The 12,481-nt window shown below is 34.7% G+C and overlaps 1 protein-coding gene across 1 annotated transcript in view; it reads right to left on the bottom strand.

Moving 5' to 3' along the window:
* The window catches only part of nbs (nibrin), a 98,434-nt gene extending 86,368 nt beyond the window's left edge, over positions 1–12,066 (bottom strand). Inside the window, exons 1-2 of the mRNA XM_089098620.1 lie at positions 11,945–12,066; positions 666–796 (exon numbers count right to left, since the gene is read on the bottom strand). Of these exons, the coding sequence (XP_088954746.1) occupies positions 666–796; positions 11,945–12,020 (207 nt within the window). The 5' untranslated portion in view covers positions 12,021–12,066. The remainder of the gene's footprint in view (positions 1–665; positions 797–11,944) is intronic.
* Positions 12,067–12,481: the final 415 nt, after the last annotated feature.

Raw genomic sequence — 12,481 nt, 5'->3', positions numbered from 1 at the left:
GTACCTTGGGAAAAACATGGGATGCACTTTGCTCTTTACACAATTAGCCCCAGTGCACTGACTATGACAATAGGGCAACAAAAATTAACATAAGTTAGACACACTTATGTTGAATGACATTAATTGTCTGTAAATAGTCTTTCCTATTATATAAAGCAATCTGACACAATAAGTAAAATGAAGTATATGAAGAATGGTTAAACTTTTTATTATTCTTTTTTTATTCAGCAAGGTTTATGGATGTGAAGCCTAAACATTGGGCATTTTTTAGTTGATTTTTCACTGTCTTGATCAAACATGTTAGCCACTACTTATCTTTGTGCTTGCCACTTGCGTTTCAATTTTTTTTAAAGGATAAGACAGCAGGGTTTAAGAAAATTTTTAAATTTTCTTAAACATAAACATAAATTTTCAAGAAACATAAACAACCGCATAAAACAATCAAAAAAATTAATTTGAGAAGTCAGGTCACTTGAAGCTGCAATTAGACCAAGAAAAACAATCTTATTAATTAAGCATATAAAATGAATGTGATCAAGGCTCAAAATCTGACATTATGGGAAGTGGGTGGCTCAAAATGGTTAAATTTTGGCAGCATTGCTTATAAAGTACTAACAATTATAAAGCTAAGAATTGGATAGGGTATGATCTTAAGTAAGTTGTACCTGATCTGTAGATTTGATACTAATGCTAGCATGTTTTCTGCTAATTGATAGGTCTGATTGAATTTTCAGCTCAACATCAGCCTTCTGATTCCCAATAGTATATGTTTTATTGCAGAGAAGATTAAAACTACCTGAAAATGAACAGAGCAGTAACCTTAACACAAGCAGCTATTAAAGTAAACACACTTAAAATTGTAATATCTGGGCACATTAGAGTTCAACTTGATGATAAAATCACTATTATGTACAACTACAGTGCCAATTATGTATGTTGTTTGTAATTTTCTGAGTTATATATTACTCAACTTCTAAGCAAATGATTTGTGACAGACCAATCAGAGTCAAGGATTCAGGCACATTTTTTGAGACTACAAAAGAGGGAAGCTTGCAACAGAAGTTTTTTATCTGTATATAGAACCTAGAAAAAGATACAGACATAGTGTTAAAAGACAGTGCTTGGCAAAAATAAGTGTTGCTGCAGGCTTTACAAGTCAATTCCATACCATTTTAATTTTATGCTTCTGAAACATGTAAAAATTAAAAAAAAATCCATTTCATTCAAAAATTTGGCTTTTATGGATAGGTGTGACTATGGTTTAGTTTGGCATAAACTTACCAACATTTTTTTAAAGCTTCTTTTAAATTAATATGAATTGAATCCAAATTTGAAGTGAATTCAAGAAAATTTTGAAAAATGCTTAAAACAGCCAAATTAAATGAATATATAAGAAATGAATATATAAGAAAGAAATGATTCATTATAGAAATTTTGAGATTTGGGGATGTAAGCATGGAAACTAGGACCCACACCTGAAACATTAAACACTGTTTTTAAGTAGCTTAATACAAGCAACTAGTTAATCAAAGATACTTGAAAATATTTCTCCTGCCATTTGTTTATGCTTCAGCAATTCAAATTTATTTGAAATGAACTGAATTGAAAGAAATTTGAAAAAAAATGATGAAAATAGCCAATTATTTGAAAATAAGAAAGCTATGAAAAAAAATATAAAAATATCAATATTAATTATACCCAAACTAGGGTCAGATCTAAAAATAGGTTTTTGGACCCATGCATTTTTTAGGGCCCACAAAATTAAATGTGTCACCAAGTGCAATGATATTCAGGCATAATTTTCAGGAATACCACAACTGATACCCAATCAATTTTATTATAACAGTGCTACTATATTATCATACCTAAAAATCATAAGTTGTGAATGTTAAGCTTTATATTATCTCATTCCCAGAGTTCCAGAAACCAGTCAAGCATATTATACTATTTTGCCAGTTAAGTATGATGTATTAGCTCAGTATGTTTGTGAACCATCTTTACAACATTTATCCTACAAACATTTACCATCAAGCCTATAAACTTGGATGTCAAACAATGGTGAAAATGATGTCTAGCTATAGCCCTACTGATGTATTTAATGTTCCAGTAATAAAACTGAAATGAAAATCACATAACCAGTCATTGTAGATCAAAGAAGGAGTACTCCTGTGTAAAAGGGGCTACTGATCAGCAAAGTTTTATAAACATTTTCTGAGGGGATTATAGACTGGCTGAGAGGCAAAAATTCATTCAGACAACTTGACTTTGACAGTTTAATCCTGTCAATTTGACATAGAAAACTCAACATAATGCAATTCAATACAGTAGCATTTTTGGTTACCTCAACAGCCATCTCACCATAGTTCAAGGCAATTCATGGTTTGGTTAACTAAACAGTCATCTCACCACAGTAAAGGCTCCACTTTATCAACTCAATACAGGAAATACAGTAAAGACAATTCATTGTATGAAACACTAAAAACCAGTCAATTTAACAGAGACCACTGAAAGCCAAATATTCAGCACATGCTCATTACTTCTGTTATAAATTGGACTTCTTGAGGATTATCCGATCATTTGTAAGCCCAATCCTTAAGTATGCTTGCCCTGCTTGGCACCTTCACATCTCTAAAAAGTTATTGGACAAAATAAAGGCAGTCTAAAAATTATTTTCAATGAGGAAAAATTTGTTAATATTACCCCATTTTCTTGAAGAACCAATCTTGTTACCTTAAAGAAAAGGAAAAAAAAAATTCCTTGCATTTCCTAACAATACTCTCCACAGCTCCTTTGTTAGTCAATTTTCCTCCCTTCCACCTTACCTTCCTTGTTCTGCTTCAACAAAATTCCCCCTTGTTACACAAGTAAAATTTTCGACTGTAAGATATAGAAGAACCTTCATTCTGTATATAGTCAATATGTTGAATAATTTAGTTGTGGTGGCATATACAAACACAACAGTTAGTTGTGGCATATATAAATGCAGATTGTTTATTGTCAAAGTGGGATGAATTTGTTGCACTTGTTCAAAGCCATAAACCCCCCATAATTGTTGTGACCAAAGTTTTGCCCAAGAATTGTGGTGACCCCTTTGTCCATTTTAGGCAACTAAGTGGAAACGATTCTGTGCATAATATTAACTAGTCAGGACATGAGTTGATTCTGAGTTTACAAGTCAAGGACATGAGGTAGTTAGTTTTAAGCTGAGACATCTGAGTTGGTTCCAAAGTGTGTGTATAGTAGCGGTTTACTGGAGCCCGTCTAAGAGTATTGATTGTACTATTAAAGACGAGGGCCTACTCAGCTACCTTACTCACCTTTCGTCAGTTTCGTCTAAAATTGTGATCGCTGGTAACTTTAACGCTCCTGGTATGGATTGGTTATCACACAGTACAACGTTATCTGATTTGAGTTTCAGGCATAAACTAGTACAGACACTTAGTGATAGCTTTCTCCATCAACATGTTACTTAGCCCAGTAGGTTTTGAACTGGAATAAATCCATCTACCTTAGATCGTATTATAACTAAGCACCAAGCGCACCTAGAGATTTGAAAATTTCTCTCTCATCTAGGTAAAAGTGATCACGTGATGTTATCTTTCTGCGTTATTAAGAGCTTTCTATTAAATCCTAAGTCAAAATTGTTATATGATTATTCTAGAGGTAGTTATGACAACTTTAGAGATTTTGTACGTTATTTTGATTTTGTTAGTGAGCTTCAGCGTAGTTCTGTAGATGTAGATATAGCTCTTGAGTTTATCTGTGAAGTAGTAGTAGAAAGATGTGAGAAGTTTATTCCAAGGTATACAATTAGAGAGGCTATGAAAAACTGTAATAATCTGCCAAAATTTGTCCTTGAAGCAATATCTGCAAAAAATAGACACTGGAGAGCTTATTTATCAGCTGGGGATGGTGAATCTTGGCGTGCTTACAAGAAGGTGAGAAATAGGGCGATGATGATCCTGCAGTCACACACTAAGTCAGTGGAATTGTCAATAATTAGTTGCATGCAAAGTTGTCCAAAAAGGTATTGGATGTATGTGAATAGGGGCAAAAAAGAGCAGTCACCATCATCCACAGTCTTCAATGACCCGGTCACTGGTGAAGCTGTTGATGATGATAAAAGAAAAGCAGCTATTTTTAACGAAACCTTTTCATCTGTTTTTGTTAATCCTGCTACCCATAAGATATCTAATTTATCACTGGCACCAGAAGCTTCTGTGTTACTGAATGAGTCACAATATGATCACTCTGATGTAGCGCCTGAGCTCGTCCAAATAATTATCCACTAGCTTTCTGTTGATAAAGCCCCTGATATAGATGGTGTCTCAAATGTTATTATGCAAGAACTGGCTTCTTCTGTTGTGGCTCCACTTGCATTTCTTTTTAATCTTTGTTTGGAGTCTGGTAAGTGCCCTGCTGCATGGAAAAAGGCAGTCATAAAACCCCTGCATAAGGGTGGACCAAGGTCAGATTTTACAAATTATTGCCCTATCTCAAACACGTCAATTTTTTCAAGAATTATGGAAAAAGTAATTGTGTATTGGATCCAAAATTATTTTGAAAAAATAAATTGTGGAGCACAGCACAGCATGGTTTTCGAAAGAATTGATTGTGTAACATGCAGTTAACAGAAGTAATCAATGATATTCAAAAGATGGCTGATTCAGGCCTAAAGTTTGATTGTATTTATATTGATTTTTGCAAGGTTTCAATATCCTTGCTGGTGGAAAAATGTCAAAAGCATGGGATTGGATGTAGAAGCATGACTTGGATTAATGATTACCTAACTAATCGGACACAGAAAGTGAAGGTTGGTGAGGTACTATCTGAAGGGTGTGGAGTTCTAAGTGGGGTCCCTCAGGGTAGCTGCCTGGGACCAGTTTTATTCTGCTTATTTATAAATGATTTACCACAGGTTATCCAACACAGCATCATTAAAATGTTTGTGGACAATGCAAAGCTATACAGAGGTGTCACCTCCCTGGTTGATGTGACACTTATACAGGGAGATTTGGAAGCATTGTTTGAATGGTGTAATTTAAATTCTATGTTTCTTAACCAGAAGAAATGTCATCTGATGCATTACTTCACAAAAGATGTGGCATACTGGTACTTCATTGGTTACGTGTTGGTGTGCCCTGTTAACTCTATTAGGGATCTTAGTATTATTTTTGATGATCAGCCGAGGTTTGACAAGCAAGCATCAGCTGTTTCACATAAAGCAAACTATGTTTTGCTTTGCATCAAAAGAGTTTTCAGAAGGTTTAACCTGAGAAGTTTTACACACATTGTATAAGACAATGGTGTGCCCTGTTGTTGAATGCTGCTCATCTGTGTGGTATCCAACTAGAAAATCTGATTCACTGTTGATTGAAAAGGTGCAAAGACGAGTGTCCAAATTTGTCCCCTATCTGAAATACCTACCTTATGGGCGGAGATTGAGTAGACTGAGCTTACCATCTTTGCAATTCAGAAGGGACAGAATGGACCTTGTCAACACTTTCCCCATCATAAAGGGTATTGACCATGTGTCTGGTGAAGATTTCTTTGAGTACGGTCATTATCCATCTACGCGGCAGAACTCTTTAAAATTGTACCAACCAAGGGTATCAAGGAAAGTTGGACAGAGTTCCTTTGTAAATCGTTCAGTAAAATCATGGAACACATTGCCCAACCAAGTAGTTCTGGTGAATGATGTTACAGCTTTCAAAACAGCATTAGTTGAGACCTCTTTTTATGAAAGGCAGTACCTAGGACTGTGAAGTGTATATTTGTTGTAGTGTATCTTTGTTTTTGTTTTTGTTTTATTAGGAAGTTTATATTTTTTGTTCTTGTTGTTTATAAGTGTTGCTCATGGTATGTAATTTTTGCTATATGAGACCAGCCTATTGCTTATTACATTTCTGATTAATAAAAAAATAAATAAATAAAAACAAATGAACCCTCTGTCCCTACTCTCTTTTTACCTTGAAATTGTTTGATATTTATTTTTGAAATTTTAAGCTTTCTCTCTCTTTTTTGTTTCAACAAAAGTGTTTTGTAATTTTAGTCACAAGACTAAATTTGTCTTTGTGTTTTTTTTTTTTTTAGTAATGCAATTTTTGATTGTTTTTGCCATTTTCAAGGTCTATCTTCCCAGTGCAATTTTTCTGTTCTCCTACAGTTTTGATATATCTGCAAATCACAACAGACTTTATATCATTTCATAGCTGCAAATCACTTCTAACCATGTGCTGAATTACATTTGTAAAATTTTTCTAGATTGAAAAATGTTTTTTAGATTGAAAATTGGAAAATCGCTTAGAGGAACTGTTGACTAATCTATTCAAACCCACTTTCTTTACCTCCTCTTTTTCAATGACCATAATCATGAGATGACTGAGTCTGTGATTTCTCAACATTAATCTAGATAATCCTTCACACTCTATAATTCCAAGAAGAATTGTTCATTTCTGGTAGTGGTCATAGGCAAAGTAGAAACTAGCCTAATCAGCTTTAGCCCTGCAGAACCAGCAATTGGGAGGTTGGATAAAATTTCATTAGCTTGGAGAAGATCTATTTTTGGAATATCACTTTTTTCACAAATACAGCATTGCAAGAGAATCTCAGCTTTCAGTGTGAGCAATAACACTTTTCCTCTGTATGCTCTGTCCCTCACTAGAACACCCTCTCCAAAGCCACCATCTAGTTCAAAATCATAGGCCTATATGTGTTCAAGAAAGGAGTTGATCAGAACTGGGCCAATGCAGAGTGCAGGCTGACCTGGGATACTAAACCATAATCATGTAATATCGCCAGGAAATGTTCCACAGTAGGCTCATCACTATATTATCTTGCTGGACAAGCAATTGAAGGTAAGGTAAGTAAATTAATTAATTAAAGGTAAGTTCATTTCTTAGCTACTTGAGGTCAGTTAGGCCTAATAGAAATATTAGCTAAGGAGGGTTAGGGGGACAAAAATATTTTGGATAACATTATACTTTAGCTACTTTTTGCTATCTTTGAAAGGGGTTAGGTTAGGAAATTGAAACTTTAAAGATATGCAAATACATTTCCTAAATTTAGAAGAAAAAAAACATAGATATTGCTTAAAATACTACTCAAATAACAGGAATTGCATTTTTCAGAACTAAAGACAGAGAAAAAGAAACTGATAACTGAAAATTAAGGTAAAATGTTGTTTTGTCAAGAGGGTGAGAAATAGGGCAATGATGACCCTGCAGTCACACACTGAGTCAGTGGAATTGTCAATAATCAGTTGCATGCAAAGTTGTCCAAAAAGGTATTGGAAGTATGTGAATAGGGGCAAAAAAGAGCAGTCACCATCGTCCACGGTCTTCAATGACCCAGTCACTGGTGAAACTGTTGATGATGATAAAAGAAAAGCAGCTATTTTTAACGAAACCTTTTCATCTGTTTTTGTTAATCCTGCTACCCATAAGATATCTAATTTATCACTGGCACCAGAAGCTTCTGTGTTATTGAATGAGTCACATTATGATGACTCTGATGTAGTGGCTGAGCTCATCCAAATAATTATCCACTAGCTTTCTGTTGATAAAGCCCCTGATATAGATGGTCTCTCAAATGTTATTATGCAAGAACTGGCTTCTTCTGTTGTGGCTCCACTCGCATTTCTTTTTAATCTTTGTTTGGAGTCTGGTAAGTGCCCTGCTGCATGGAAAAAGGCAGTCATAAAACCCCTTCATAAGGGTGGACCAAGGTCAAATTTTACAAATTATTGCCCTATCTCCAACACATCAACTTTTCCGGGGATTATGGAAAAAGTAATTGTGTATTGGACCCAAAAATATTTTGAAAAAAATAAATTGTGGAGCACAGCAGAGCATGGTTTTCAAAAAAACCGATTGTGTAACATGCAGTTAACGGAAGTAATCACTGATTTTCAAAAGATGGCTGATTCAGGCCTAAAGTTTGATTGTATTTATATTGATTTTTGTAAGGTGTTTGACAAGGTTTCAATATCCTTGCTGGTGGAAAAATGTCAAAAGTATGGGATTGGATGTAGAAGCATGACTTGGATTAAGGATTACCTAACTAATTGGACACAGAAAGTGAAGGTTGGTGAGGCACTATCTGAAGGGTGTGTAGTTCTAAGTGGGGTCCCTCTGGGACCAGTTTTATTCTGCTTATTTATAAATGATTTACCACAGGTAATCCAACACAGCACCATTAAAATGTTTGTGGACAATGCAAAGCTATACAGAGGCGTCACCTCCCTGGTTGATGTGACACTTATACAGGGAGATTTGGAAGCATTGTTTGAATGGTGTAATTTAAATTCTATGTTTCTTAACCAGAAGAAATGTCATGTGATGCATTACTTCACAAAAGATGTGGCATACTGGTACTTCATTGGTGACGTGTTGATGTGCCCTGTTAACTCTATTAGGGATCTTGGTATTATTTTTGATGATCAGTTGAGGTTTGACAAGCAAGCATCAGCTGTTTCACATAAAGCAAACTATTTTTTGCTTTGCATCAAAAGAGTTTTCAGAAGGTTTAACCTGAGAAGTTTTACCACATTGTATAAGACAATGGTGTGCCCTGTTGTTGAATGCTGTTCATTGGTGTGGTATCTGACTAGAAAATCTGATTCACTGTTGATTGAAAAGGTGCAAAAATGAGTGTCCAAATTTGTCCCCTATCTGAAATACCTACATTATGAGTGGAGATTGAGTAGCCTGAGCTTACCATCTCTGCAATTCAGAAGGGACAGAATGGACCTTGTGAACACTTTCCCCATCATAAAGGGTATTGACCATGTGTCTTCGGAAGATTTCTTTGAGTTTGGTCATTATCCATCTATGTGGCAGAACTCTTTAAAATTGTACCAGCCAAGGGTATCAAGGAAAGTTGGACAGAGTTCCTTTGTAAATCGTTCAGTAAAATCATGGAACACATTGCCCAACCAAGTAGTTCTGGTGAATGATGTTACAGCTTTCAAAACAGCATTAGTTGAGACCTCTTTTTATGAAAGGCAGTACCTAGGACTGTGAAGTGTATATTTGTTGTGAGGTATCTTTGTTTTTGTTCTATTGTTTTATTAGGAAGTTTATATTTTTTGTTCTTGTTGTTTATAAGTGTTGCTCATGGTATGTAATTTGTGCACTATGAGACAAGCCTATGGCTTATTCCATTTCTGATTAATAAATAAATAAAAACAAATGAACCCTCTGTCCCTACTCTCTTTTTACCTTGAAATTGTTTGATATTTATTTTTGAAATTTTAAGCTTTCTCTCTCTTTTTTGTTTCAACAAAAGTGTTTTGTAATTTTAGTCACAAGACTAAATTTGTCTTTGTGTTTTTATTCTTTTTGAGTAATGCAATTTTCGATTGTTTTTGCCATTTTCAAGGTCTATCTTCCCAGTGCAATTTTTCTGTTCTCCTACAGTTTTGATATATCTGCAAATCACAACAGACTTTATATCATTTCATAGCTGCAAATCACTTCTAACCATGTGCTGAATTACATTTGTAAAAAATTTTTAGATTGAAAAATGTTTTTTAGATTGAAAATTGGAAAATCGCTTAGAGGAACTGTTGACTAATCTATTCAAACCCACTTTCTTTACCTCCTCTTTTTCAATGACCATAATCATGAGATGACTGAGCCTGTGATTTCTCAACATTAATCTAGATAATCCTTCACACTCTATAATTCCAAGAAGAATTGTTCATTTCTGGTAGTGGTCATAGGCAAAGTAGAAACTAGCTTAATCAGCTTTAGCCCAGCAGAACCAGCAATTGGGAGGTTGGATAAAATTTCATTAGCTTGGAGAAGATCTAATTTTGGAATATCACTTTTTTCACAGATACAGCATTGCAAGAGATTGTCAGCTTTCAGTGTGAGCAATAATACTTTTCCTCTGTATGCCCTGTCCCTCACTAGAACACCCTCTCCAAAGCCACCATCTAGTTCAAAATCATAGGCCTATATATGTTCAAGAAAGGAGTTGATCAGAACTGGGCCAATGCAGAGTGCAGGCTGACCTGGGAGACTGAACCATAATCATGTAATATCACCAGGAAATGTTCCACAGTAGGCTCATCACTATATTATCTTGCTAGACAAGCAATTGAAGGTAAGGTAAGTAAATTAATTAATTAAAGGTAAGTTCATTTCTTAGCTACTTGAGGTCAGTTAATATAAATATTAGCTAAAGAGGGTTAGGGGGGCAAACATATTTTGGGTAAAATTATACTATAGCTACTTTTGGCTACCTTGGAAAGGGATTAGGTTAGGACATTGAAACTTTAAGGGATATGTATACAGGCTAAAGTATTTCACAGGAAGGTATTTTAAACTACCCACCTCCACTCTTTCTCCCTCTATAAGATCCTGATCTTTATAAATAAGTGTGTTAGGCCTAGAAACATGAAACCTTACAAACTAGATCATTGGCTTAAATGAAGAACAATAAAAATTTTCAGCTTCACAACTTTGCTCAATCACAATTTATAAGGTTTTAAAGATAGGCCTATCCAAATACATTTCCTAAATTTGAAGAAAAAAACATAGATATTGCTTAAAATACTACTCAAATAACAGGAATTGTATTTTTCAGGACTAAAACCAAGAGAAAAAGAAACTGATAACCGAAAGTTAAGGTAAAATGTTGTTTTGTGAAATTTCCTGTAGGTAATAGACAGATATCCACCATATGGCTAATATGGGAATAAAGTTCATTTGTGATGCAAATGGATGTTATATTTAGATTGAGGATGCAATTTTAGGAATATATTTGCACATTAGGGGGGTAGAGGTATATTTTCTGTGAATATATAGGTCCTAAGAAATTTGTGAATTTCTTAGAAAAACTGGAAAAACAAGGAAAGAAGTGAAGATAAAGGCTATCCCCCTGCAAAATGTGTTTACTAGGATTATTCTGCATATTATGGAGTAAGAATTGTTTTCTTAATATGTTTCCTTATTTCTAGCTGGACTCCTAGGTTTAAAATACTGGTTGGCTAACTTAAAGATTTGTATATATATATATATACACTGTCAAATTAGCCATCTGGTGGTATCCTGGTATAGACATATCATGTAGTAAAATTTCAAGACCCTCTAGAGGGAGAAGAAGTGGAGGTAGGTACTTCAAAATACCTTCCCAAGACATACTTTAGCCTATAGACCCATCCCTGAAAGTTTCATTTTCCAGTAAATATATACCAAATCATATTACTGAGTTAGGGATAAAAAGAATACACCATTACAAATATAATAATCATTTCTATCTGAAATGAATTTTAGCCCCCCCCCCCCCTATATATGCCAATTCAGGTTATATAGTTCTACATTAGGGAGGGTGGGGGTAAAGTTTAAACTTACCTTCCATTTACATCAGAAACAAAATTTGTCCCCCCCCCCTAATGCAGAAATATATACCCTGAATTGGCATATATAGGGGGGGGGGGGCTGAAATTCATTCCCGATAGAAATGCTTATTATATTTGCAATCAGCATAAAAAAATGCACCAAATGGTGTATTCACTTTAGTTCTAACTCAATAATATGATTTGGTATATATTTACCCATTTTCCTAACATAAACCCTTTCCAAGATAGTCAAAAGTAGCTAAAGTAGAATTTTACCATATTTTGAAGCTACATGCAAAATGTGCTGACTACAGTTATTCTGCACATTATGAAATAAGAATTTTTTCCTAGACATGTTTACTTCTTGATGGTTCTAATCTAGACCTGTACCAAAATCTAATTTTTGGGTGGTTTGTTGGAGGTTTTACTGCAACTGAACAGTTCAAGTGATGATTAACTGTAAATACCTTGTCCTGTAGCCTAACATAAGTCTAGCCTCTGGATTCACCCTTCATTAGGGCCTAACCAGCCTAAATTTTTAACATAATTTTGTTGAAACAATATATCACTAGCTTAATTGAATATTAACAAACTTACTGTTTGTTTTTCCTTCAACTTGACTTAGCAGTATCATGCTTAGGATTTTCAAATTTAAAGTTAAAATAACAGCCATCTATTAAACTTTGAAATAATAATAGGGCCGTATTTTCACTCATGAATGTGCTAAGATCTTATGCTAGGTTCAGACACATCTTTTGTCAGAAAACGCTTAAAAGTGAAATCTTTAAACTAAGATCTGACAACTTTGGTCGTTTTTGTGCCAATGTCTTTCATCATTCTGCTCTGGTCAGCGGTCTGAGAACGAATTACCCCGGTTTGAAGATGTTTCTGATTCGTCATGACCCTTCAAAGCAAGACCCTGGCGGGCAAGAAAGCAATTAGCGTAAAAAATGTACTTCACATAATCTCTATTTTCCTGAACCTCTTGAGATCCAGAATGAATAAGGGGTTTTCTATCGATCTGGAAGTATCAGTACTATTTGTCTTAATGTTTGTCTAGAACCCACAAGGAGTTCAAGGATCCAGACCGAACTTTCATGCTGAACTGAGCCATTTGTTGTTCCGCTTTTTTCC

The sequence above is a fragment of the Artemia sp. Qi Xiang Cuo genome, chromosome 13 (genome assembly GCF_049724085.1).
Source record: "Artemia sp. Qi Xiang Cuo chromosome 13, ASM4972408v1, whole genome shotgun sequence".
Lineage (NCBI taxonomy): Eukaryota > Metazoa > Arthropoda > Branchiopoda > Anostraca > Artemiidae > Artemia > Artemia sp. Qi Xiang Cuo.
Note: the sequence above shows the minus strand (reverse complement) of the source record. Positions and strands in the feature narration are given on the sequence as shown.